Below are 26,479 nucleotides of genomic sequence, written 5' to 3'. Positions count from 1 at the left end.
CGTGACGGAACACAGGTGGGCCGTGTCTTTGCCACAGCTCTGTCCAAACATCCTCCCGATACGTGCCGCATGAACGAGCAAGCCACTGCGAATAGTAGCTGAGTGCGACCTGTTCAGACATAATGTTGTCAATGTGTGCCAAATGACTTCCAGCTTGGATTGCTCACATCAATGCCGTAGCTGCCACCTTGTTCTGACCGCCTCACCAGTGCGTCAAGAACGGCAGCGCTACCACACACGCCGGTACTATTATGCAATTGAGTTAAACGTAAGTGGCGCCCGGGGAGGAAACTCTCCAATAGTCTGAGTTCGGAAACACAGGGGCTACCGCTTCGTCGCGGCCCATGGCTCTGCCGTAGGCCATAGACACACCGCAGCACTTGTAGATAGTCAGAAGAGTAATAAAAAAGGTAAAAAGGTGTGCTTACTACGTCGCTCATTTGTTGCCAACCGCTTCGATGGCTCCAAGGTCCATGGGACCCATAGCAGTTCAGCCGAACATGGATGATGCCGCGAAGCCGGTCTTTGACAAGATCGTATATGGCTTGGCGACCAAAACCATGGCGCTCCATGACACCAGGCCTATACCCATCCACTACAACGTCAGCGTCGCATATCAGCTTTCGTAACTTGTCCTTATCACCAGACTTCTTCAGGTCTAGGTGGCAGTTCCATTTTCCCCAGTTCAAATCCTGGTGAAGGGCTGAGAGATCCGTGATATTGGGTAAGGTCACTCTCATCATACTAGCTCCCATCTCTGCAAGACTGCGACTGATAGCTGGGCCGGCAATGACGCGTGTCAAATCGATCACTTTCAGGCCTGCGAGCGGTTTGATGGAAGTCGAGTCTGAACTCTGAGGAACTGTCTCAGGCCACCAACTCGCCGGCTCCTCAGACTCTGAATCCTTTGAAAGCTCATAAATTCCAACTTTGGCGCATTGCTGTCCCTGCTCGGTCGCGGAGTATTCATCTGCGGTATAGGCAATAGTGCCAGCTTGCCGATGTTGCTCGTTCATGAGCTCGTTAAGATCAGACGAATCGAGTTGGGATACAACTTCCTGGAACCTGCGGACGACGGATTCATACGTATCATCGGGCTCGCCTTCCAACGGTAGGCCAAGCGCTGTCAGCGTCGGTCCCGGGTTCATGCTACCTATTCCATTCAGATAAGATTCCATTACGACGCAGATGAAGGGTGCAAGCAGGCCGTGGATGTGATAATAGCGGCCATCACGTGTCTTGTAAATGTTGGTCGTCAAGGTCCTATGCAAAACATCGACGGCACGATGCTTGTCCTCATTCGGGAAAAGCTTTTGAGTCTCCGGAGATATGGGGCCGAATGGGATGCGTTTTCCGTCTTGGACCACGGAAGCGACCATTGGCGTCATAAAGAATAACGTCGCATGGTCCCTAGAATGCTCATGAGACTGTGACGATCGGCAAGCAATCAACGATCGGGATACTCTCATGTATTGATCGTAACTTCGATATTCCTCACACCATATTTCTTAGACAGGAGTTGCATCAGCAAAAGAGCTTCGTATGCCTCCAATGCCGAAATGCTTTCGGCAAACCGCCAATTAGTAGGCACGCTCGGTAGGTCAGAACCCTCGAATCGAATGCGCGTGCTCAAGGCCAAAAGCTCCGGTGAATGGGGACCGACCAAGGGGTTGTTCAAAATTCCTTCGCAAAAGACTCTAGATGCCTCTTGACGCACCGAGTACTGAATCCTGGAAACCATTGTCGAAGAGTCTAAGTAAAAATAATTTCGGCAACAGACGATCTTCCAGATGTTTGTGCCTTTTTCTTTGCTTTCGGGGGCTATTTATGGCATGTTTTGTGAAGTCAGGAAGTAAGGGGCTAGGTTGCTCAAAACCCACGTCAATCCCGCCTCAACTTGCTGAAGAATTAAAGGAAGAAAGCTACGTCGCGTGTATTCGCATCGGCAGGGGCCCCTCCGGCGACATTGTGCAGATGTGCAAATATTTCCGCAAAGCAATCCCAAACAGAGCGCCATTGGATCAATCATGGAGATCGCCTGTCCATCCCAGCGGGGTGCAAGTCACACAGTCGACAACGTTGGGAAAGAATGCGTCCGGACTTCGGTAGCATTAATACTTTCCGCGACCGTAACGATTACCACGCTTGAACATAACATTTTTTAGCCGAGCATCCATCTACTGGACTAGTTCCGCGATTCGCTTCATCGACCCCACCTGGTGTTTGAAATCGAGGTCATTAGACGTAAAGGCGACCCTCCTTTGGGGGTTGCGGATCGTCTGAGACTGTACCGAAACTCAGATGCCCAATACCTGCTGCCTCTTGCCCATCCAGCTCGACTCCCTCGTGCCAATCCTTTGGCATTTCTACCTCTCCCCATTTCAGGAGAACGAGGGGCATGTCGACGGGCTGACCGGCAGCGCCCGGTTCTAACTCCGAAACCGCAATGCTTGATGATGGTCTCAGTTCCTCCAGCTCAGTTGCTTGGCCTGGGTCATCATCGTCATTCCAAGTGGGGATTTTGGCTATCGGTGAGACACGACATGCAGCGGACATCGCCATAGAGTTCGATCCAACTACAGGCATATAGCCTGGTATCTGCTGTCTAGAAAGAATGATGGGTATGATCATCATGATGCATCCAATAACTGCGAGAAGCAATGCTGGCAAGGACGCCGTTCCAAGTCCGACAACTGTGTTCGGGGGAAGGCTGATAGGATCTCCTTTGTATCCTCCATCTGTCCTATCCATACTCATTTCAAAGTAGTCTAGTGCATTATTGCGTAAGCATCTCTACTAGTAGTAATCAAGCAATGAGAGGAAATCAACTGACTGCCTTGTGTTACAATGATGAACAAGGAATTTGAAAGCAGCCAATGAAGCACTATACTCGCTGTAATTAGAGGGATGCTCTGTTTGTAGGGCAGCTGCAGCCTGTATGTGTCAATCTGTTGACCTCTTCAAGTCGTTAGTCTTTGTATTTATGGATATTGAGACTCCAAGCAAGACAAGGATCTGATTACCTTGGAAACGACATGCGGAACGGCCGATACCAAGTAGAGAAGCGTGCCCATTCTCTAGCCATTTCTATACGCGTGATAAGCGTGTTGTAGGCGAGATACCACAGTGAGAGGTACAATTGAGGGATGTTGGCGACGAGTACCGATGAGATAAATGCTACACCACCGTCTACAGCAGAGAGCACACTCGTCGCATCCGAAGGGTTGGTCTTTATCCATCTCCTAATGGGATCTTAGCCATCATAAATGCATCGGAAAACATCTGACACCCGGGGTCAACTCACAATGGAATACCGTCAACAAGTTGCTTGGCGCAGCAGGTAATTGCGGCAACAGCACCGAAGACCAAGATACTGTAAGTGCTAATCCAAGCCTTGGAGGATATGTTAGCGCCGACTTTCAAATGCCAATTGGCCCATTTTCTGGGTCCCACCTGTTGGTACGCAGTATTATTTTTCTTCCTCGTCTTAAATTCTCCTTCCGCCACACGCTGAGTCGAGAAAGTTGACTGGTCACCCGTCCCGCCGGCCCGAGAGATGAAAGATGCAATAGCATCACCGGGGGTTACGAGGGGCTCTTCGGAGCCAAGGAAATAGATCGCTACAACGCAGGCAATGAGCTTGACCAACACTGAAACGAGGACGATAAGAAGCAATGGTTTCGAGAGAGCTACACCGCAAGCATTGCTCAGATCCCTAGTTTCTGCAAGGCAGTATTCAATCTCAAGCTTATATGAGGGATCCCGATATGCAAAGGCCGGCGTGGACTCATTTCCCGGCGCGACATACAGCGACGAATTCCATCTAGGGGTCCTCAAGAGGATCCGTGAAATTCGGAGTCCCAGGCGCGGAGTACGGAGTTGATGATATCTGGTACCAATCAAACGTCTCGATCTGCCAGATTCCTTCTGCACTCAAAGCGTTTACTGAGCCGGCGCAGGTATTATCGCAGACTGGATTGTTCTCCACGATGATTCCTTTCATACTGCATGGCGTGGAGAGCCATAGAGTGTTCGTATGGTTGCTTGGCACCACGGGTTCCCAAAGGGCATCTCCCGAGTCAGAAAGGTTCCAAAGATCGGATCTCTTCCATGCGGAACCTTTGGAGACAAGGATGACATTTCGATATTCCCTAAACCCATTGCAGTTCGACCTGAAACCTGCATAGAGGGAACTGCACTCAGTTGTACTCAATCTGTGCCATTGCGACCCCTGTTCCGCTGCTTTTGCGACGTTCGATATGTCTGTCGAATCGCGGTCGAACAACTAGGCTTGGAAAGTCATGTTGAGGAAGTTTCGAGCCCACCCAGTAAGGGTTTTCACAGTAGGGGTTTTCACAGTAGGGGAAAAAGCAGTAAAAGCACCTCGGTCAGTGCCCAGTCCAGTAGCTTCGCAGTATAGGCTTGGAAAGTCATAAGACCGACTATCTCCAAAGGCAGGCGTGTTATTCGACCGTTCGTGCCGGGTGTAGTTTGAAAAGAGGTCTTCGGTATAAAGGCTTGCTCCAGGAAGGAAAAAGGGTTTGCCTTCCACAAAGGATTCGGTGGCAATCGTCAGATGAAAATCGCCCATGCGGCTGTCGATTTGGAAGATGGAACTGTTGAAGAAGACATGTATGGGAATCGAGCTAAGAAGAAGAATATTTCAACTCCAGAGCTTGAATTTTGAAAGTCGGAAAGCGTTCCGCCACGAGGGTATTCCAATGTCGAGCCAGTCGCCTTTGGCGTGTGTCTTGTCCACCTCCCTTCTAGACGGGGAGTTCAGGACTTGCATAAAGAAACTTGAAGAGGCGAGAATGACCGTAGAGAGAATGTTGAGAAGGAGATGAAGCATAGTATTGGTAGCGCTGGGATCCTTACTTGTGCAGTCTGCTGTGTAGAACTCCCAGACCTGTGCCACATTTCCAGTTTTGGATATTGCAGCGATCAATATACCGAGAAGAACCAGGAAACATATCGACAAAAGGCAAATAGTGACGATCGGCGCACGGTGCCAACCTGTCGGGAGCCCTAGCCATCCGCGGCTAAGCCTGGAAGGTCTTGAACGATCTAGAAGGGAAGGCATTGGGGTGCCGCACTAAGACACAGCTGATCGAATATCTGTTGCGTTGGCGTGTGGGAAATGGATGACAATGGAAGACAAAACCGCGGGCTGAGTGGGCAGATATGATAAAAGCAACGAGGCTCGGCTGCCTAGGCAAAAGACAGGGGTAACCCGTTTTGTGGAGGCAGAGTTCCGATGCAGCAACCGCAGATCCAACAGGTGTTTGGACTGCACAGCCAGCGGATGGGGATAATTGATTGGTTGGAGATCCAAGTGAAGCTGGGCCGCGATCACCAACGCCGTGGGGCTGCAGAAGCCCTTATCACTTTAGCCACTCAAGACTTACTTGAACAGGGGTCTACGGATTTGAGAGTAAGCACAGTGGATCAATCTTTGGGTCAACTCTGCAGCGAAGAAAGCAAGGCCTTGCAATGCAATTGAGGGTACATACCTGTAATGGCATGATCTATAGACTATGCTGGTTTAAGATTTTAGACTCGCCGTGGTGAGAGATGGGCATCATGCGGAGTCTCTCTGCCAGCAACAATCTTACCACACGCAGGCGGAAATCACCCAGAGCACCTCAAAATACGTTCACTTTCTAGCTATCAAAGCCGAATCCTTTGGTATTTACACCATGGGAGATCACTCATGTGCTCAAGCAACTCTCCATGCATAACTCCATGTACGTAGGCTTCACCAATCAACCGGTAAGTTCCGTCATCGTAGCTTGCGAGAGCGTATGAAACTTTGGCACCCTTCATGATATGCACTTGGTAAACGCAGTTCGTCTCCTGAAACAAGGACCGAGGCCCAACCCCTAGAAGGCCTGACCTTGTCGCGAACAGTCTTCTGCCTTTGAGCATGGTTTTCATCCTTTTCTTAAAAGAGTCGATGTCTTCTCGTTCCTTCTTGGTGAAGATCTTCAACGCCTGCTCCCTCCACTGCCCATTGATTGCAGCTTGCGGGTCACCGTCGTAACCTCGAAGGTCGCCCGCCGGTTTTGGTCCGTTCAAGAGTCTTCTGAGCCTGGACGCCGAAGGAAAAAAGTTGTGGTTGCTGAGAGCAAAGCCAATCCAGTTCTCCTCTTCTTCCTCCTTCGCAGCCAATTCTTCGATGGTGTCCGCTTCAAGGCTGAACTCAATTGTTTCTCTTGTTAAAGGAATGTGTCGCTCACGATAGATTGCGGCATAGGCAGATAGTGTCGTCAGTACACGCCGCCAAGCAGCGCCCGTAACTTGGCTGTCTGCGCCGAAGTTTTGGCACAGATACCACATCTCAAGAACGCCGGCCACGATCCAACTAGAGAATCCATGTCCGAGAGAAGGCGGTGCTGGATGGGTCATCAACCTTTTGGGGTCAGGGTTAAAGCCTATCCTGGAGCTAGGGAGCATGTCTCCGACTAACGTTCGCCACATAGCTTCAATCCGAGTGACGGGTCGTGTCTCGTACGTTTCGCTTCGCCCCACGCTGGAATGTACGCTGTCGAGCCCGTCGTTCTCTCTCGAACTAGCGTCCGCAGTTCGTACCGCGATATCATCGAGACCCCGTCCAGCCTCGACGTCGAGTTTGTCCCCCTCACCAAGGGTTGCGGAATACTCACCGACAGACTCGGAATGAAAAGGCTGCTTGTTCTGCAATATTGACTGATATACCGTGGATTCTTGCAGATGTTCGACTGTACTCGAGTCGAGCTGCTTACTTTGGACCTCAGGAGTATTCCTGCTTGGCAAGACATCATTCGGACTCACTTGTGTGTTTCGAGGAGGTATTGCTTCAGCTCGTTCCGACATACTTTCGTCATCAGCAGGCACATCAACCTGCTGTATCTCAAATTTCCCAATTGGGTATTGGTGCGGAACTCTGAGCATTGATTTCAACACGCACAGGAGTAGGTCTTCGGCATTATCGCCAGCCATCTCGCTGGTCATGATGAAATCCACTTCGATAGTCTCGACCTCAATCGTATCGTCATCATGAATATCGTACCATGCTTCGCTATCAGGCCCTGAGGCGCAGAACGGCACGTCGTCATCTCCTGTGTCGAGGGGCGTGCAGGAAAGTCTGGCGCTGAAGTCCGGCACCCACCCTGGCAAATGGGGAATCTGTGTGTCGCAGGGCTCTTGAACCTGCGAGAAAATCGACAGTGACTTTGTCGTTCTGAGGATCGCCTCGGCGGCTTTCCTGAAGACGCTCTGTACGCTGGCCTTGTAATCCGGTACCAAAGCCAGTTGATCTGCGTCTGACGCGATATTGAGAAAGGCGAAAACCTTGTCGCGCGGATCGGTTGCGTCTGTACCTCGAAACAAGCCTAAGACGCGCAGAAGAGGAGGGACCTCCATGTACATTCTCTCTCCATCCTTCCGAAGACGAAACACAAGGCTCCAGATCGCGTTTGTGAAAGACAGGCCGTCCATGCCCTCACTCGCCCTTCCGTGGATGTTTATAAAGTCGTCAGTGTTGAAAAGCTCGCGTTGATCCCCATCCGCTGCTTCTCCGTTCTCTGGTTTCGGCCTGTTCTGCAACCCATGCTTCCAAGAAACATACTCCTTGAGAAAGCAATACAGGTTCTCCTGCACATAGATCAGCCTGCCATCGAGCTCCATCGGCTGCTGTTCCTTTGGAGCTGTGTCGAGTCTCATTCGGGGAATCCATGGGTGTCTCTCGACGTAGTATTTCATGGCATAGTCAGTGTTGTGTATCGTGATACCACTTGGTCCCTTTGACTCAAACACGAACGGGAGCTTGATGAAGTCTTCTGGGTTTTTGTATTCTTCTGGTTCAGGCGCTGGCTCCTCGATGATGGTTGTCGGGCTGCCCCAGGTGTAAGATAGACAGACGTACGGAGGTTGCTCGCCGAGATCTACGGTTGTCATTCTGCACCGAATGGCGTCTGTAGTCGAGGGTAGGATCTCAATGAGTCGAATGCTTGTAGATGTTGGAAGTGGGGCATATTGAAAGGGTTGGAGATTTGACATGTCGTCAAGTGCCCGACCAAGTGGTGAGTCGGCAGATGGCGAAGAGCTCATGATTGCTTGTGAACTTGTTTCCGGTTGGGCCAACAGAAATATGACGCAAGAAAACGAATTGAAATCATTTGAAGACAGACAGAAGCTCGAGTATTTGAGCTATTTGGCACATTCAATAGTATGCCTTGGCAGGCAGTCATTGTGCGATTGATTGGGTGATTCCCGTCGTGGCTTGCATGTCGTTGTTCAGCTGTAAACATCCTGGTCGAATTCATTGGCTATTGATTGTAGTATTGATAACTGCCTGTTGCAACCGCCCGCGAAGCGCCTGGCATATGCGGCTGTGTTACGGACTGTGTCTTCACATGTGGTATTTCTCTACTTGCGAATGCTATCGAAGCTTTGCAAACAAGCACATGGGAAGGAAATCTTTGTTCTACAGTCGCAATCACAAAGTTTCTGCATGACTGTGAGATACACAGCCTGGATCCGACAGGTTTCTAAATGTGTTGGTTGGCAATTTCAAGCTAGGCGACTTTTGTGCGCCAAGGATGCTAGAATTATTACACTTGGAACGAGCGTGGGTCCTGGTCTTCGGGTTACAAGCCTTGTGGATCATCGTCAACGGCACGACGGGCGGGATCGACGCGACAAGCATGCTGCAGAATGGAATCTGATCTGGCTGCGGTGCCTAAATTGACGTATACCTAACAGTCAATGAATGCATCTTACTTGATCTTAACGTCACGACCTTTTCTTAGAAATTTGCGGAAGGAAGACTAGACGAAGAGATATCAACGCTAATTAGCAAACAGCCAGCATATGCCAAACCATGCATTTAAGGTAGCATCCGCCTCCGACTCGAAACGGCGCCGGTCCAAGCCGGCTCGACCGACTCAGTCCCCACTCGAATGAAGCCAAGCCCGCAAGCCTCCCGTCGTGAAACCGCCCGTCCTTGGAGCAGCCGACAACATCTCCCCCTTTGCTGTGTCGGTGAAAGATTTTGCTGCCCAACGTGCCCAAGTTATTGCACGCCAGAGGTCCAAACACGTGTTTGGAGAGAGATCGCTTGCCCTGTGCGGGTGCGATGGCAAGTGTATGTGTCTGAAGCGATGAACCATTCTCACAGACGGCCCATGGATCCGTGAGGTGAAGCCGTGCCGCAAGTCCACTTTACCCAATACTGACAGTCGTGCCGAAAAGCGATTCGGGAACAAGATTTATTTTTGATCGATTAACTTCCACGAAGGGGATCGTTCCCGAAGAATAAGTTTCCAGGTTTCAACGAAAGAGGAGAAACTACGCTTGTGCTGCAACTCAGCCCTGAGGATGTAACGACCGAGACCCGACCCGGCGCAGCGGTGCTCTGACTGCATTGCACGGTGATTGTCTCCATGAGTCGCGTTCGCCCATCTTCAATGTGACACACGTCTGTACACCTGAAGCCTGTCTAAGTCTTCTCCCGTCCATCTAGAACGCGGCCAAAGCTACGGAAGTGCATTTCGCTTAGGCATGGAACGGGTTTGGAATCATTCTTGATGCATCGGAGGCAGATGTCGGGAGCAATCTAGCCATCAGCTAGTGTCATGGCGGTAGCGCAACGGCGGAGCGTCTGATGGCTGCAGCTTGTCTTGCCAGCGTCACGAGCGGGCCGGCGGCCGGACACGTGTGCATTGCATCGTTACATACGTAGGAACGGGTAAATTGTCGTTTGAATGAGGATGCGAGATTGGGTGTCAGATGGATGGCGACGCTGCGAATCGGCCACCGCCATCTTCCAAGGTGAGGTTGCAAGCCTGCAGGGTTTGATAGGAGCGGAATCTGACAGATCCTAAGCGCGGCGGCTAGCGCAATGGGGGGCTACGCGTGGCGCCCGTCAAGCGACGGTCAATAAGCGACGGGCGGGTTTCTTAGCCTGGGTTATCCATATTTCAAGATCCTTAAAAGTCCCCGTAAAACCTGCTACACGCGGGCGCCCACAAGGCAGGCAGCGATCAAGCTATAAGCTCCGAGACCTGCAAAGGCGGAGGCCTAGGGACCCGCGGGGCAGCCGTCTTGGTTCATGACTGGCGCATCCCAGGGTGATGATGGTGCCAGGTGGCCTGGACCGGTGATGTGGTATGCGAGACGATTCCCTCGCGACTAAGAGAAGGGGGGGAGGGGGGCTTTGGATGACAGGAGAGTCATGCTGCGTGTCCTGTGTCACCACGACATCAGTCCCCGGTTGATCTCGGTTTGGGGAAGGAGGACATGCGTGCTGTGACGGGGCGGACGTTCATGGCTGTCTTCATCAGCCAGTCTAGAGATCTTGATCACGGATTCACGGTTTGCGGTGGGATGTAACGGCCCAGCGGGCTGGACGGACACTCGGGAGAAGGCCAGCGTTTCTGTCCGAAATTCTGCCCCAGCGTAGCTTTGCCTGCGTTGGAACCCGTCGTGCTGGCCCAATCCTGGACCGGAACGTGGGAAAGCACACCCAGACAGGCGCGAGAGCGGGTTGAGGGTCTTGGGCTGGGTTCAAGGATGGAAGGTTGTCCAACACAGGTAAGCAACACACACGACTGTCTGCTCCTGAAGGTCAGACTACTGCAAGCTGTAGCAACTTGGGTGTTGACGGCACGTTATGTAATTGGCGCAGGGCAGAACCTTGGCGGAAGTCGTAGCATACCTGCATGGAGGAGGAAGCAGGCATGGGAGAGTCCCGCAGCATGGGAAATGCAGAATTGGGGTCATGGAACAATGGCAGGAACGCAACGGAGGAATGGGAGCAACTGTTGCATTACAGCTTGGCCCGCAGGTTGCAGCCAGGAAAGATGGGCAAGCTCTGGGATGAAGGAAGCTCGTCTGGTTGGCGCACCACCCGCTGGGATCAGCTCACGCCTTGTAGGTACGTACGTCTATGCCAGAGCTCCCGTCAGGCGAGGCCCCCAATTCAGCAAATCGTCCAGTTGAACTGCGAGTTGCTTGGTCTCTTCTGCGCTCTGTTCTGTTTGCTGCCGGGTTCGCAGTTTGTGCTCTGATGTCCGGACTTGACTCCGCACTAGCGTTTGACGCTAGACACCAATACAACCGAGCAAAGACGTTTCTGGGCTCGAGTCAAGAACGTGGAAGCCCCGGGTTCGCCGGTCTCTTTTTCCCTCTCAGTGCTTCTGGCCAATTGCTGCGCGGCTGAATCTTGTTGCTTGCTGTCTGCGCCGGGGCTGGGCCAAAGCAGGACGCCAGGGACGGCCCCTGTGTCGGGAGCTAATCGACGTTCCGCAACGGAGTCCGGTGCCGATCGTGGAGAGGCAAATACCCCCGAAAGTTCAGGTTCCGGCTGCGGCTGGATCCCGGAAAAACCATACGTTTAACATGTCGTCTCACAGAAGTTGAAAGGTCTTGGCCGCGTCCGTCGTCGCAGGGGATGGTAGACGGCGCCGTCTTGTCAAAACTAGTAGCCCCCTTTTCCCTTCCTCCCCTTTCCTAGCCATCTTGCCCTCGCCCCCCTCCTGCACATTGCACAAGAAACACAGACAAGTAAAGTCTGTAGCATTGCTGATGCTTATTGAGACGAAGCTCTGGGTTTATGCCGGCCAAAGTTTGCTGGCAAGGGGCAGAAACCATCCACCAAGAGCCAACACCACACGTTGACCTGTGCCAATCACGCGACGAGCAAGCAGTGCCGTCGCCCAGGGGGGGCGTCGAGGGGGTGCATCCGAGGACACCGCTGCTGATGCTGCTCGGGGCCCGAAAAGGAACATCCTATGGAATAATGGGCTCAGATACAACCTGGGCACGTTTTCGAAACCAGGGACCGGCCGGTCAGGCATCCGTCTGATGTCGCGATGCATTTCATGCTCCCCTCATGATTCGTGTTGCGACGGCGCGGGCGGACGTGCGCTTTGGATCTGCGCCCACTGCTCCCATGTTTCCAGTGAACACCTTTCCATTGAAGTAGTCGACGTCTCTCATCCCAGGGCCTCTGTGTTGGGAGCGAACGGTAAGGTGTGAGCTCTGGTTTTCTGCTGTCATACCCCAAAAGCCGAGCTGAGCTAGCTTTAATCATTTTTCTGTCGTCGTCGTTGCAGTTCGTCTAGCGCGCGCGTACAAGAGCTATCATTCTGTCATTTCTTTTCTTGACAAGATACCCCCCATTTCAGTCCCCTTTTCATCGATACCCAGGTTACTGTTAACACAGGACCAACAATAAAGACGCCACAATGCCAGGAGACAATGATCCGGCCGCTTCGACGGCGCTGATATCGGACATCACCAGCGACAACGAGGGGGAACAGGCGTACGAGGACGCCCCGACGAGACCCGGCACCTCACAATCAAAGGCTCCGTCAGAAGACAAGGCACCGAGTGTAAAGGCGCCCTCCCAAAAGGCACCCAGCAGGCAACCTTCCGGCGAGCAGAGCAGGGCAGCCGTACCGGCGGGGACGGGGTCGCAGCAGGGAAGCAGACGAGGATCCAACGAGGCGGCGGTACCAGGCGTCGCTGACGCCCCCAACACGGCCTCCGAGGCCGCCATTGCCCGGGATCGAGCCCCTGGAGATGAGAACCGTGAGGCATTCCGTGATTCCACCATCACGGCTGTCAGCGAGAGCACAGCGCAGGTTCTTGGGCGTGAGGGACCGCCCAAGACAACGACTGACCCGGCGACCCCAGGAGTCCTGGCGGGCACCACGCCCGGCGGCGACAGAGGCCTTGATGATGATGACGACGATGACGAGCTTGAGCCGCTGACCAAGTACGTGGACTGGAAGGAGCACATCTCCATCTCCATCGGCCCTTTCATCATTCTCTTCTTCGATCTAGCTCTCCCAGTCTGCATTTACTACAGTTGGCTCCGTGCGCAGCGCAATCGTCGCCGCGACGCCTGTGCGCCCGCATACGAGGCCGGCGTCGAGTGCGGTCTTCCCGCCGTCGAGACAGTCGAGTCTCGCATCCTGGGTTTTGCCATTATCGCCTTCGGTTTCGGCGAGGTGTACATCCTCATCGTGCGCGTCTACCGCCTCATCGCAAAGTACGAAAAGTGCGCGCCGCTGCTGTCGAAGCACTGGTGGGAGCTGGACGCCACGACGTGGGTGTATGCGCTCGGCCTCATCGCCGCGCTGGTGCCCTTCGTCTGCTCGACCACCGTCTACGACCCCTTCGTCGTCGAGTGGCTGTACCTCTACTCGCCTGGCTTCATGTTCATGATCCTGGACGCGATCGCGTTGATGACGCTGATCCCGATCAAGATGCCGATCCGCATCAACTCGGACCCGGCGGGCGAGCGGCTCAAGCCCATCGTGTACTACGCCGCCGAGGACTTCTTCGCCGTCGACGGCGCGCAGAACCGCGAGTTCCGCAAGCGCTACGTCGAGCGGTACAAGAAGTCGATGATGTTCCGCAAGATGATCCTCGAGCTGACGCTGTTCTGGATCGGCGGGTGCTCGTGCTACCTGGGCTATGTGGCTGCGATTATCTGGGATTTGGAGTTTGAGCGTGCGTTTGGCACGTCGCTGGGCGTCTTGTTTGGCTGGATCATCGTCTGGGGTGTGACTGCGAGATTTTGGATTGAGTATGCGATCAAGAGAGAAAAGAAGTGGTGGAAAGAGAACAAGGCCGAGAGAGAAGCGGCAAAGATTCAATGAGCCTAGTGTATAATCACAGCGCCTCCCTGTTTTGCCGGAGGACGCAAATCGAGACGGAATGCCGCGTCCGCAAGGAGCGGAAACGATCTCTCGTGTACTGTTACCTAGTGTTAATATCGGCATGGGCAAGATTTTGTACTTATGGCGGACCTGGTTGGGAACAACAAAGACGGGGGACAAGAGGGCCTGGGTCGGACCCAGGAAAGATACCGAGAGGGAGGAATTTTGCGATTAATAAGTAAACCGATTTTCTCGTTGCTTCACAGAATTGTTGAGCCGGCCAAGAAGACAGCAGTTGTGGGTGTGAACATCATTGCAAGATTGACGGACAACGCGTCTCGCGATGGCTTCAACACGGTCGGCTTCCATAAGTCAGCCTGCACCTGGCGCATGCCACGGTCTCGGCCTCTGACGAGTGAGCGAGCCAGCAACTCCCCCAGGCGTTCAGACTGATGGGTGGCCGACCTTCCCGACAAGCCAAGACCAGCCAAGCAAAGGCATGGGCTTCACGTTCGCACAGCATAGACCGCAAGACGCGCTCTGAAAGAGAGTTTGGGGACACGGCGGCGGAATGGGTGGGAGGGTGCGATTGGTCTTGGGGCGGCAGCGAGAAGGAGTCGCTGCAGATCCGGACTTGGTTTAGTCATTTGTTGGGGAAACGGTCCGGAAAACCTCAGATAAAAAGTCAAGACTCCGCCGAGGTTCATTGAGAGTCAGAATTGAGTAAGCCGCTCGTGTCACTCCTCATGTTTGCCAAACAAACGCATTGCTGCGGAGTGAGCCAAGCTCGTTGCTGAGTTGTCTACCCACGTCGGAAAAGACGCTGAACACATCATGTTTATGATCAAAGCTTCCCTTGTGGAGATGTTTCCGCGGTGGGTAGCTCTCAACGATTCCCGAGAGCGTTCAATCTCACTCCAGAATCTCTCATTCATCAGCCCCAAACAACTCATGAGAACGATTCCTCTCTCATTTGATGATCTCAACTGAACATAAAACAAGAAATGTGCCGTCATAGAGAGCAATTGAAGTCTCAAGATCTTTTTAGATTACCCGCCGTTGCCACTCAATCGACGATACCAAGCCCAATCTCACTCAGCATCCCTCACTCACCCATCCCGGGCGGCTCTCCCCGATTCCCCAATCCATCCCAACTGCCTCCATCCCACTGTGAGACTCTGACATTTCATATCCGCGTTTAATATAGTTCAAAACCCTACACAAAACAGCCTCATCCCATCACACATTCTAGACACAAAACCACTCACTTTCAGCCCCCTACCCCCCGGCAAATCACCCAACTCGCCGCAATCCTAACAACCCGCGAATCCCACCCTCCGAGTTCGGCCCCCCATCTCCGACTGCACCCGCGGCCCAGACCGTGTTCTCTCCCGCGTCCAATCGTCGTCTCTCTCCGGTCCCCTCTTTAGCCCAAGCGAGACATCTGCACGCTGCAGAAATTCGCCCAAATCCGCTCATTCCCAGACCCGTTTAGCGGATCAAGTGCGAGAAAATGGTCCAGGATGGCGATTTGAAGTGGCTTTGGCAACCCCCGGCCATCAGGTTTTCTTCGCTACCTCTCCGCTGGGAACCAACGATCGTCGAAGCGAAAGCAGATGTGACGTGGGGTTGAATGTTAAGAAAAAGAGCCGCGAGTTAATTAAGACCGGCGGAAGAGTCCGTCAACCACATCGCCAAGATGGTGCGCTCATGAAATTTTTCATCTCAAGCTGCCACCAACACTACCACCGCCACCCCAGCCTGTCCTGAGGCGACTTTTGCCATACTACAATCCACGCAAAGGGATCCCTCGCCAATGACAAAGTGAGATACGGACTAGCCAGAGTTCAGCTCACTCATCCACAACATCGAATCCGTCTCGATTCCTCCAAAAGTAACGAGATCAGCTACGTATCCTCCCTCCCCTTCGGATACAAGGTCCTCGCTGCGAGGTTTCGTCTCATCCCGCGATGGCCCCCGAAAAGCATGTCGCCTCCACCGCCCGGACAGCAACCGCCGCCGGGCCCCTAGAAGCCGGAGCGGGCGCCGATGTCGAGGCTCCCACACCGGCCGACGGCCACCCGCCCGGTGCCGGCGACGACGATGCCCTTGCGATGGTTGGCACACATACTCAAGACTTCGACCCCGTCGTCGCCGCCCGCGCGGTTCGCAAGATTGACTGGTTCCTCATCCCCGCCATGATCTTCGGATGTCCGTACTTCATTCCCCTAGCCTTATCTCATCTAACATCTCAACAGACGGACTCGTGTACTACGACAAAGCCATCCTCGGCTCAGCAGTCCTCTTCGGCATGACCTCCGACCTCCACCTCTCCGTCCCAACAGCCACCGGCGGCGTCGATACCTCCCGCCTCTCATGGGCCACCTCCCTCTTCTACTTCGGCATGCTCGCCGGCCTCTACCCCATGACCTACGCCCTCCAGCGTTTCGACATCGGCCGCATCCTCGGCGCCGTCGTCATCTTCTGGTCCGGCATCTGCATGCTCACTGCCGCCGTGACCTCACACCATGGCCTCTACGCCCAGCGCTTCTTCCTCGGCTTCGTCGAGTCCATCATCCCCACCGGCTTCATGTGCATCGTCTCCGGCTACTACACCCAGCAGGAGCAGTCCCTCCGCCAGAGCTGGTGGTTCTCCTCCACCGGCCTCTTTACCATCGTTGGCGGCGCCCTCAACTACGCCTTTGCCCAGATCCACGCCGGCGACCTTCGCCCCTGGCAGTACATCTACCTCCTCGCCGGCTGCCTGACCTTCCTCTTCGGCGTCTTCTGCTTCGCCCTGCCCAATTCCCCCGTCTCCGCGTGGTTCCTCACCGCAGACGAGCGGTTCGCTGCCGTCGAGCGCCTACGCTACGGCCAGACCGGCGTCCGCTGCACAAAGTTCAAGCCCACCCAGCTCCGCGAGGCCCTCGCCGACGTGAAGGTCTACCTCGTCGCGCTGATGATGGCCTCCGCCTACACCATGAACGGCGCCGTCTCCGGCTTCGGCCCGCTCATCGTGTCCACCTTCGGCTGGACCTCCCTCGAGTCGATCCTGTTCCAGTTCCCCCTCGGCGGGCTGTGCTTCCTCGTCATTCTGGCAACGGGCTACCTCGGCACCCGCGTCCCGAACATCCGCATCCTCATGCTCGTGGTGTGCTGCCTCCCCGTCATCGCAGGCTGCGCGCTCATCTGGAAGTCCGCGTGGACGCGCCACGCCGCGGCGCCCGTGGTGGGCTACTCGCTGACGGGCTTCTTCGGCGGCGTGGTGAGCCTGATCATCACGCTCGGCATGTCGAACGTCGCGGGGCACACTAAGAAGAGCTTCATGGCGGCGACCATCTTCGTGGCGTACTGCGTGGGCAACATCGTCGGGCCGCAGCTGGTCAAGTCGCAGAGCAAGGCGGCGCACTACCCCGAGCTCTGGCTGGGTCTGATTATCTGCTACGTCATCTGCATCCTGGCCTCGGGGGCGCTGTACTATGTTCTCTGGAGCGAGAATAAGAAGCGCGATGCGTTACCGGTTGATGAAGAGGAGAGGGCGAAGCTTGCGTTCCAGGATTTGACGGATAAGGAGAACCCGTACTTCCGCTATGTTTACTGAGGACCCGCGGCAAAAATAGTCGCTGAGTTGACATCCGTAATGATAGTCGTAATCGAATAAATCTTCCCTCCTTCACTTCTTGTGGTCATTCATCGTCACAAATTCGTTCAACCAAACGTCACTGAAATTCGTACAAGCAGCATGAGGCAAAAGATGGTCCTCCCGATCGGTCGTAAATCGGGAGGGTTTATCATGGATTAAGCATCATGAACCCCAGTCACCTCTCAAAGGGGACGTCCATCTAAACTAGAAATACAACGAAGGCAAACCGTTCTTTTTCGCCGCGGTTGGTTCCAAAGAAAAATCTCAACGAGGCCCCCTGTCCCGCTTCTTTTTTTTCCGCCGGCCTGGTCTGCTCCCGCTCCCTCGTTCGTCGTAAAAAAGGCCAAGGTTCAATAAAAGCCCAATTCTCCGGCCGTTGAAGTTGAGAAGATAAAGTCGATCAAAAGGTTGGCGAGAATCCAGAGCCACGCTTAATCAGTGGGCCCTTATTTGCGCCGGTTTCCCCCCAGTAGTCTCCCAAAACGCCGTTCTCTATGCATGTGTCTTGCCGCGCCGAATGAAATAATGAAGATGGAAGTAAAGTTGTGCGCCGTAGAAGTCGTTTTTTCCGAAATTCGTTAAAAGTTCCGTATGTCCCGGGTGACCTGATACAGGCCGAAGAAAAAGAAAATCAAACGAAACCCCAGCTGCTCTTCAAAGTTGTGAGATAAAAACCCTCATGGTCGTTGTCATCTCGGTGACCTGGGCGGATCGTTCGGCAGCTCCGCAGGCATACCCGGCTCGCCCAGCCCGTCGTTCAACTCGACAGGCGACTCCGCCGACCCGGGTATCGGCGCCGGTGGCGGCGGCGGCGGCGGCTGCGGAGGCGCCATGTAGCCGTGCTGTACCCCTCCCGCCGTCGTCGTGCTTCCCGGCGGCGGTGTCGGGTAGATGCCTTGGTAGTCGGACTTGGTGGCGGCCACGGGGCTCACCATCGGGAACTGCGGCGTGCCGAGGTCGGTGCCCGTCTGGCCCGTGTGCTGGGGGGCGATGGGAACTTGCTGCTGGTACATGGTGTAGTTCTGCTGCGGCCAGACGCCGCCTTCGGGGGGCGGTTGCTGCGGTTGCGGTTGTGGTTGGTGTTGAGGTGGTGGTGGCTGGGGGAGCCATTGCGGGTTGGGGAAGTACGCCGGCTGGAACCCGTGCGGCGGGACGGAATTCGGCGGCGAGGGGTTCGTTTGCGAGTGCGGCGATTGCGCGTATGGCTGGGCGTAGTAGGCGTATGTCTGCTGGTGTTGCGGGTGGTAGTGATTGTTGTTGTGTTGCCAGTGGATGTATGCTGGGATTGCGGATGCCACCTGGGGTGAGGCAACCATCTTGTCGCCTTCGGCTTGGATCGTCTTCTGAGAGTCGGTGGTGCTGGGGGCCTTTTCGAGGTTGGCTTTGCGGTAAGCGTGAAGGGCGCGGCCTGGTGAGGTCAGTTGGGTGTTCTCAATGCCAAGGGATTGAGACGAAATCTCGCGACGGGTCCGTGAATGAGCGAGGGGCATGGACTTACCAAAGATTGCGATGGTGAGGATGAAAAGAACAAAGTTAACGGTCGATAGGGCGGTCCCGGCATATGTGGCGGCTACGAAGCCTTCGGCGAAAGGTTCAACATTCATCTTGTAGTACACTTCATACTTGGGCCCGAAAGTGACGATGAAGGCATCGAGAGAGTCGAGGTCGTCGGCGTGGCTGGCCAGTAGAGCCATGGTGATCATCCAAAACACAACGGTGAGCAGCTCAAGACCACTGTGATTCGTTAGAGACGGGCGCAGCGACCACGGGTGAAGACAACTCACAGATGCACCCAGCAATTGTACATCATGGGAATGAACATTACTGCGACGCCTAGCCATGCCAGATAGGAGAAGGTCCAAGCAAAAGCAAACCACGACAGCGCTGCCAACAGAATGTCAGTACACGGATTGATGATGAGCAGATGTGGGTGGTGTGACATACGGAAACCTTCAGTGCCGCTGAAGGACTGCAAGTTACAAGACGCAATACGTTAGCCAAAAAGGTTCCTTCCGTGCGCACAGGAGCATTTGTCCAGGCGCAAGATAGTTTTGTTCATGTGCAAGAGCCATACCGTTATCCTGCGATAGTTTGTCGCTTTCTGCATGGTGGTCAGGCCGTACACGGTCACCACTAATGTCGCAATCGAAAGGACCTGCAATTCCACATAAAACCATCAACATAACGTTCCTCAGAAAAGCGTGCCCGCCCCAGCTCGAGAATGCGAATGCATCTTTCCCGTACCAAGGTCGCGTGCTGCATCGTGGCCGGGAGCGGAGCGGGTGGTGGCGGTGTTTCCTTACGAGCTGTGCTATCCTGACGCCTGCAATCCACACCGGCATGGCCGGGATATGCGATCGGTTCCTCCCATCTTTGGGCCAGATGTTCTTGGTCAAAAAAGCCATCGACGAGGAGGTGAGGTGTTTAAACCCCTTGGGTTCGGGGGGAAGAGTCCTCGTCGTCTGGCCCGATCCCTGGCGAGACGCTATGTTGCCGGCCGTGTTGGGTGTTGTTTTGTTCGAACCAGACGGGGGAGAGAGGGGGAAGCGCGGGATTCGAGGTTCGTTCGGCAGGTTCGGCGGCGGTTTACGGAGAGAGATCGCGAAAGCAGAGCTGCGGTACAGCTGTTCGAGCGTCGACGTCGTCGTTCGCGATGTTCGACTCGAGAGGGATAGACGTTTTCTGCGTCTAGTCGCGATGCGGCGGAGGGTGCGGTGTGGGATGATGTTTCGGGTGCGCGGTGGTCGTGTGTGCAGCTGGTAGTGGACTGGCGGTGGTGGTGTTGAATCGTTTCCTTTTCGCCAATAGACGTCACAAAGGGCGGAACGGAATAGCGGAGGCTAAGGGCTGAGCGCACTGAGCAGAGGTTTTCCCCAATGCAACGCTTCGTTCGTTCGGGGCTACGAATATTTTGGTGGTGGTTGATTGCTGGGAATAAGCTGGACAAGCTGGGCTGGGAGGAGCTGAAAGAAAGTTGGCACCGGTCGCCTGGCGGGTTCGGTTTCGTCTGGTGGTGGACTGCTTTCAAGGTTGAGTTTCCCTTCCGTCGGTTGGGTTGGGTAGAACCGTTTAATTTTTTGGGACGAGGACAGATTTGAGCCTAGCACGGTTCGGTTTGGTCGGGTGGTGGGAGAGGGCGGAGAGCGGAGAGCGTTCCTTGGGGCGAGGTATCGGAAGATACGGTTGGTATGATGGACATGGACAAGGGCCTGGCGGTGGTGGTGGTCATGGGCGGGATGGGGATGGGATGGGATGGGATAATGATGGATGGATGGATGGAAATGGGAATGGGAATGGGACCTGGGTGGATGGAGGGACAGATGGAAGATTGAATGAATGGGAACAGAGAGAGAGACACACAGACAAGCTTATCCCGATTCCATGCCGCAGTAGCAGCAGCAGCAACAGCAAACAAGGGCAGACAGACAGAGCATGCAAGAAACGATTATGATGGCTAGAGGCGTCTGTTACGCTGATATTGTTGGCTGAACGAATGAATACCTGGGCCGGCTGGGCTTGTTTGTGTATGTACAGGATCACCCGCCCGCCGCCAGCAAACCAGCAGCAGCCGGAGGAGCAGAGCAACAGAAGCAGGACCAGCAGGGACGATGGATGGGGCAAAAGCAAAGAGCGAGGGGGGGCAACCTGGCATTGGCAAGGGGCCTGGCGTCGGTGGTGACCGGGGTGGAGGGGGGAAGAGAAGGAAAGCTGGGTATCTTGGACCCAGAAACGGGTCACAATGTCCAATGACAACGGCCCATGGAGCTGGGCCCTCCAACCTTTTCCCAAAGATTGCGCCAAGAGCACCGCTGCCAAGCTTCAACGAGAGCCAAGACACCAAGCAAGAGAGGGATCCAAAGGTCAGAGGAGGAGGAGGAGGCGGCATGCAATGCAGTGTCGAGAAGCAGACCAGACCGTACCAGACCAGACCGTACCAGACCAGACTCAAAATCAGACTCCAGACACACCAGCAGACCCAGCTAGTGTAGACTGTAGAGTGAAGTGAACCTGAACCTGTTCTGCTGCTTTCTCTAGCGTCCAGCGGCACAAGCAAAACAGAGAAACAGAGTCTCCCTCGCCGTTGTCATTGGGCTACAGTGGCCAGAGGTGCCCCGCAACGCCAAGCGGAAGGCTGATTTAGGACGTCATGATTCGATGGAAGCTGTGGGAGGAGCGGAACGAGGTATCTCTTGGTGCTGGTTGTGCGACGGGATACATGGCGGTGGAATCATGGAAGGTGGAAGGAAAATGATGCTAGACACAAACAGTATTAGCGGATGCACACCTTGAAGTCTGTGGACACTCGACTCTTCGGTACGTATTTCTCTCTCAATGTGGCTCCGTCAGTGAAGAAAGAGAATGCTTCAGTGTTGTATGAGAATCTCGCTGTTACAATTGACTCGTGAACATTGAGAAATTGAAGCGACCAAGACCCAAGAGCCGGCTTGAATCTCCAGACAACTCCCAACAGAACCCCATCACCGCCCCAGACGTCGCTTCAAGTCTCTCGTCGCCCTTGCTCTTTCATCAAAACCACTCACCACCAAGTCCCTCTTCAATGAGATGGGTGGGGTGGGCAGGGCCAGCACTATAGTGCTTGTCTTCCTGGTTCCATCGTCCTGCCCCCAAGCCCACGCCCTGCCCAATCACCGGCGTCAAACCGCAGCCGATGTGCCCCAAGAGGGACATCGTCCACTTCACTTCCTCCGGCCATCGATCACCACGCCGCAGAGAACACAGACTGAGAGGTTGCATGGGGTTGGGATAACGATGGATCATGGATTCGATGGAGACCAACTGCTGGAACAGGCCGACCTGTCAGAGTTCCCGCGTACCGCTACGCTACACTGCACTGCCGCCGGCTCCAAGCTGTTCCTGGACGGTTCTGTGCATGCCGGGCGGTGGACCTCGAAAAATGCTTCGATTTTCTCCTCGGGGTTTTCTCACAATGGGACGCAACTGTTCCATCGTTTCCGATACGGTGTTCCCGGGGTTTTTATTTTGCATGTTCTCAAAACTGTCCAAGACGGTGCCTCGTCGAAGGAAGATGCTCGCTTGATGAACCCGCGAGACTGCCGGCCGCGGATTGAGGCTCGTGCGACTCGCAATAAAACCGAGACAGCGTGTGGTGATCATCAACACACAAACATTGCAGTGCTGGGCCAGCTACAGCTCACCGCTTGGCAATGTCACGATGCACACACACATCAACTCAGGGATAATCTCAGAGCAACACTTGCCAAGGCGGTGGGGGGAAGAGAGAGAGAAAGACCCAGATACACCTGAAAGTGTGTGTGTGTGCCTGTGGCGCCAGAGAGGTTGGGGGGCTTCACCCAACGTTTAAGACATGCCTGCCAAGCGGAGTTGGCATTAATGCGATTGAGGGTCTGGTGGCGGCCTTGTTTCTTGCCGCAGGCTATTATCACATCCGATCGAAATTTTGGCAATATTTCGTCCCGGTCTGCAGGAGCGTATGTATGTGCGAGGAGGCATTGTGATCCTATCGCGATCAACCGGCTGATGATATTCGCCGACGCCTGCGCTATTGTCACCGACATATTGAGACGATCATTCATCCTTCACCTCGTCGACTCCATGTTCCATGGTATGTCCCATCAACCACAATTATCCCTCGTGCCTCGTCTGACGAACAAGCCGTAAGATCGGTCTTTTTTACCCGGCCGTCTATCGGAGTGCCTTCGCCCGTTCCGCGGGTGCAAGCTGCTGTTTTTCTCCTCTTCATTCTCGTTCCGTGTGTGCATCGGTGGACCCTATCAACCCACAAAACGGACGTTGTGCCGCCCCAGCCAGCCATGCCCATTCGCTGGGAGCCGGTCCCGTGACTGCAGTCCAGCCCGGTGACGGGAACCGTCTGACTTGAACTGAAGAGGCGAGAAATGGGTGAGCAGGAGGACTCGGGCGATGCGGATTTGGAGGTGAGGGACCCAGCCGGCCAGCCCAGAAACAGCAGCCTGCCGCAGTAGTCGCATTTCCAGCAGTAGGCTGGTTGTCTGTTGACATGGAACGAGACGAGGTGCAGACGCAGGACACTGAAGCCGCAGGACGCAGATGCAGGACGCGGGTCGCAGTGTGCAACACAACCACTCACTCACCACTCATAGAACTCGCTCACCTCAACTGGAGCCAAGCATACAGCTCACACAAGTCACTCGTCCCAGTCCACACGCTGAGGCAGTGACTTCCGGTGACTCTACCGCCAAGCTTGACTGTCTGCCAAGAGCAATGGGAGAGCCACCGATGAAAAAAGAAAAGCGGGGTGGTTATGTCCAAGAAGCGTACAAGATCTTCCTCATTCTCCGCCAGAGGCCTCCGCTTTACAAGGCGCTTGAAGTCACTCGTCCTCGGGCACTCCGTTCCCCCTCTCCAGTTCCCCCTCCCCAAAAGCCCCAAGAGCCAAGATACTGCTCGCTCTTCGGTCTCCCAACGCCTCTCTCCACGTTTTTCACGTCCAACGTCTTGGCGTCTTGGTCCCTTGGCTTTTTGGAGACTTTTTTCTCTCACTGTTGCTTGGGGCAGGCTGTGTCCCTTCCTCCGAGATCCCCATTCTCGTCCACCGTCTTGTCATTCCGTCTTGTCACCTCCAAAATCCCCTGGCCCTCCCCCTGACTCGGACCCCCGGATCCCCTTCCACGGGCCCGGAGGACGTTCAAATGAGGCCGGTCCTGTCAGCAGCTTACAGGCACGAAGTCGCGGCGTTCCTCATCACAGGGCCGCCTGCCGATCCAACGGCGCTGGGTATGTCCATCCATCGGGGATCCGGTCCTCCTTTGAACGGGCGCTGCTTCTGAACAGTGTGATGGACCGTTTTCTTTCGTCTAATTCCCGCGAGCCCGTGCCCCCCTCCATCCCGCCTCCATTCCAGCCTCCCACGCACTACAGGCAGCCATTGACCAAAAAATGTTCCCCCGTCTGTTCGGAGCCATGGCCCCTGTCAGAATGACGACAGAGTTCATTTGTGGCTCCGTCACAAAACTGCGGCGATGTATCCCGTAGAGCAGCAGGATCACAAAGAGGACTCATCAGACTTGACACAACGAGCGACATGGGCAAGATCATCTTCTTTGTAATGAAGCAGTCAAGCGGGAAACGGGTCAGAAGTAGCCAAGTGTAACGGACGGGACACACCCAAACAGAGCCTACCGTCCTGTCCACCGCCAGATGTTTGCTGCAACCTCTCTTTGCAGCAGCGCAAAAACTAAATCACACTATCGCCCCGCGCGCCAAGACATGTCGCGACAGCTCAGAGCGCGGCGGCCGGACACTCGCTCCGGCAATTGATTTTTTTTTCCCTCTCTTAATCATTCGGGGCGACCTGCCTACGGATAGGTTCCGAACCGCCAAATTCCACCAGAGAGATAAAGTCAAGGATTGGATTATGCATTGCTCAGGTGCCTTGTACGCCCAGCCACCGCTTCAACTCTAATCCGTATTGCTGAGCCTGCCGATGATCAAAATCCTACCAGGCGACAATTAAAAAAAAAAAAACCCTTGCACAATCGATATTAATCACCGCAGATGGGCCACCGCCGAGATCGCCCGGTTCACCTTTGTTAAGCTTAAGGAACTCGGAGGGACCAACTGAGACTAACCTATCTATTCAACCCGCCTCCAGCCTGATGAAAGTCGATAACGTATGGTGATATGGGATTTCTTGGCAATCTCGCGGACCGAAAGATGTGCGGTCAACTTACTCGTCTCTGGAGTTTTCGCTTTCGGGTCTTGCGACGTTCCACCCGCTCTAGTTTCACCACAACGGCAAACTAGAAAAGCCGCTGTCGCTGTTGCTCGCATACAGTATCACTACACCGAAGCGATCTTGGGTTGTGGCCACTGCCTGGTGGCATCATGTCCCGTCCTGTCATATCCTGCTGCCGCTGCTGATTTGCTGTGGCCGGTGCTTGGCATCACTCACGTGTGTCCAATGTGTGTGTGCCGAGAGTCGGCGAGTCTGCGCCTCGCACAGGCTTAGTCAAAACCGCGGTGCTGCTGAGTGATACATCATCGTCATTGGGTTGGTGGCCTCGTTATTCAGTAATTACAAGTTGACTTGAATCAAGCTTCTTCCTTGTGTGGACATAATCTCGACATCCGGTGGAAGCAATTCAGCCCAGCAGGGCAATTCGGGATGTGGGCAAATGGGATGGGGCGGTATGATGCCTTGCTTGCGCGCTTGGGGTTACTTGTGTTTTCGTGCCCCATCCGCTGCAGGTGAGTCTTTTTGGCCATATCACTAGTCAGTCAAGTCTAAATGTTCGTGGATATGACAGAACTATCTCTATGGCTTCATATTTAGCCTCCACTCATACAGAAAAATGAGAGGTATCACCTTTCCCAACAGCATTATGTTCGCGGGGATTGACATAATCTCAAATATGAAGAGACTTGACGGTTAAGCTGAGTCGTGTGGACTGGCAGTTGGGTGATGAACCTTAACAACATAGCTTCACTCAAAGCTCTTTCAAATCACTCCGTCATCCAGACACAAATAATATAAATCGAATGAGGTGTTTCTCCATACATGTCATAGCATAGAGAAGTAGTTGAAAAATGGTTGAACGCCGGCCACCCGAACATGTATGCTCAGCTGTAATGACACCATTTCCCGTTCCCGCTGCTGTTTGCTTTCGTTTGGCCAGTCGTTTCTTATTACCTGTGGGGATTTCTTTTCTCACTGATTTTTCGTCTATCCAAAGGCTTCGATACAGGTGCCTCCGACTTCAACGAGTCAATCACATAGACCACCAGTGGTATCGACCACCTTGCAGAGGCTTCAAATGAAGCCATATCAACTAGATATGATCTAGTGCCTCAAGAACTGGCTGCTAATGAGCATATTCTACCCGCTGAAATGGGGCAAATAGGCTAGCTTCTATTTAAATCAATACCCAATAACTGTATGATAGTTTTGCTAACTTTCTTAGGAGTTATAAATGAAATCAAACATTGATAGCTCTAAACATGCTTGATCGGTTATACCGAGGTTCTCAATTTGAATTAATCGACCGAGTTGTTGTGCTGTCCACCGGGCGGTTTTATGAATCTATAATTGTACGACAACCGGTGCCACCAAAGCCTCTCTATTCCTCCATTATACCTGCTGGATAATATCTAACCAAACTCATTTACCCTATGTGGCGTTCCTGATCCTATTCCGCATGTGTAA

General features: G+C 54.1%; 6 protein-coding genes across 6 annotated transcripts; 2 read left to right on the top strand and 4 right to left on the bottom strand.

The window, feature by feature from the left end:
• Nucleotides 1–262: 262 nt before the first annotated feature.
• SUGCT-1 (Succinate--hydroxymethylglutarate CoA-transferase) lies at nt 263–1,379 on the bottom strand (the record flags this gene model as incomplete). The annotated part of the gene is made up of 2 exons (XM_037321340.1): nt 263–379; nt 429–1,379. The coding sequence occupies 2 exons, from the start codon at nt 1,377–1,379 to the stop codon at nt 263–265; spliced, it is 1,068 nt and encodes a 355-aa protein (XP_037179151.1).
• Nucleotides 1,380–4,663: 3,284 nt separating this feature from the next.
• Nucleotides 4,664–5,083, bottom strand: CGCA056_v006088 (uncharacterized protein; the record flags this gene model as incomplete). Its single annotated transcript, XM_037321339.1, has 1 exon — nt 4,664–5,083. The coding sequence occupies one exon, from the start codon at nt 5,081–5,083 to the stop codon at nt 4,664–4,666; it is 420 nt and encodes a 139-aa protein (XP_037179152.1).
• Nucleotides 5,084–5,670: 587 nt separating this feature from the next.
• Nucleotides 5,671–7,479, bottom strand: CGCA056_v006087 (uncharacterized protein; the record flags this gene model as incomplete). Its single annotated transcript, XM_037321338.1, has 1 exon — nt 5,671–7,479. One exon carries the CDS (start codon nt 7,477–7,479, stop codon nt 5,671–5,673), a length of 1,809 nt encoding a protein of 602 aa, XP_037179149.1.
• A 4,751-nt stretch (nt 7,480–12,230) lies between these two features.
• Nucleotides 12,231–13,652, top strand: CGCA056_v006086 (uncharacterized protein; the record flags this gene model as incomplete). The annotated part of the gene is made up of 1 exon (XM_037321337.1): nt 12,231–13,652. The coding sequence occupies one exon, from the start codon at nt 12,231–12,233 to the stop codon at nt 13,650–13,652; it is 1,422 nt and encodes a 473-aa protein (XP_037179150.1).
• Nucleotides 13,653–15,622: 1,970 nt separating this feature from the next.
• On the top strand, nt 15,623–17,253 carry CGCA056_v006085 (putative transporter; the record flags this gene model as incomplete). Its single annotated transcript, XM_037321336.1, has 2 exons — nt 15,623–15,863; nt 15,911–17,253. The coding sequence occupies 2 exons, from the start codon at nt 15,623–15,625 to the stop codon at nt 17,251–17,253; spliced, it is 1,584 nt and encodes a 527-aa protein (XP_037179147.1).
• Nucleotides 17,254–17,984: 731 nt separating this feature from the next.
• On the bottom strand, nt 17,985–19,402 carry CGCA056_v006084 (uncharacterized protein; the record flags this gene model as incomplete). The annotated part of the gene is made up of 5 exons (XM_037321335.1): nt 17,985–18,703; nt 18,794–19,029; nt 19,080–19,179; nt 19,240–19,264; nt 19,370–19,402. 5 exons carry the CDS (start codon nt 19,400–19,402, stop codon nt 17,985–17,987), a joined length of 1,113 nt encoding a protein of 370 aa, XP_037179148.1.
• Nucleotides 19,403–26,479: the final 7,077 nt, after the last annotated feature.

The sequence above is a fragment of the Colletotrichum aenigma genome, assembly GCF_013390185.1.
Source record: "Colletotrichum aenigma strain Cg56 chromosome Unknown KSG_Cg56_contig04, whole genome shotgun sequence".
Taxonomy (NCBI): Eukaryota; Fungi; Ascomycota; class Sordariomycetes; order Glomerellales; family Glomerellaceae; genus Colletotrichum; species Colletotrichum aenigma.
The sequence above is the reverse complement of the archived record's forward strand: the minus strand, read 5'-3'. Positions and strand labels throughout refer to the sequence as shown.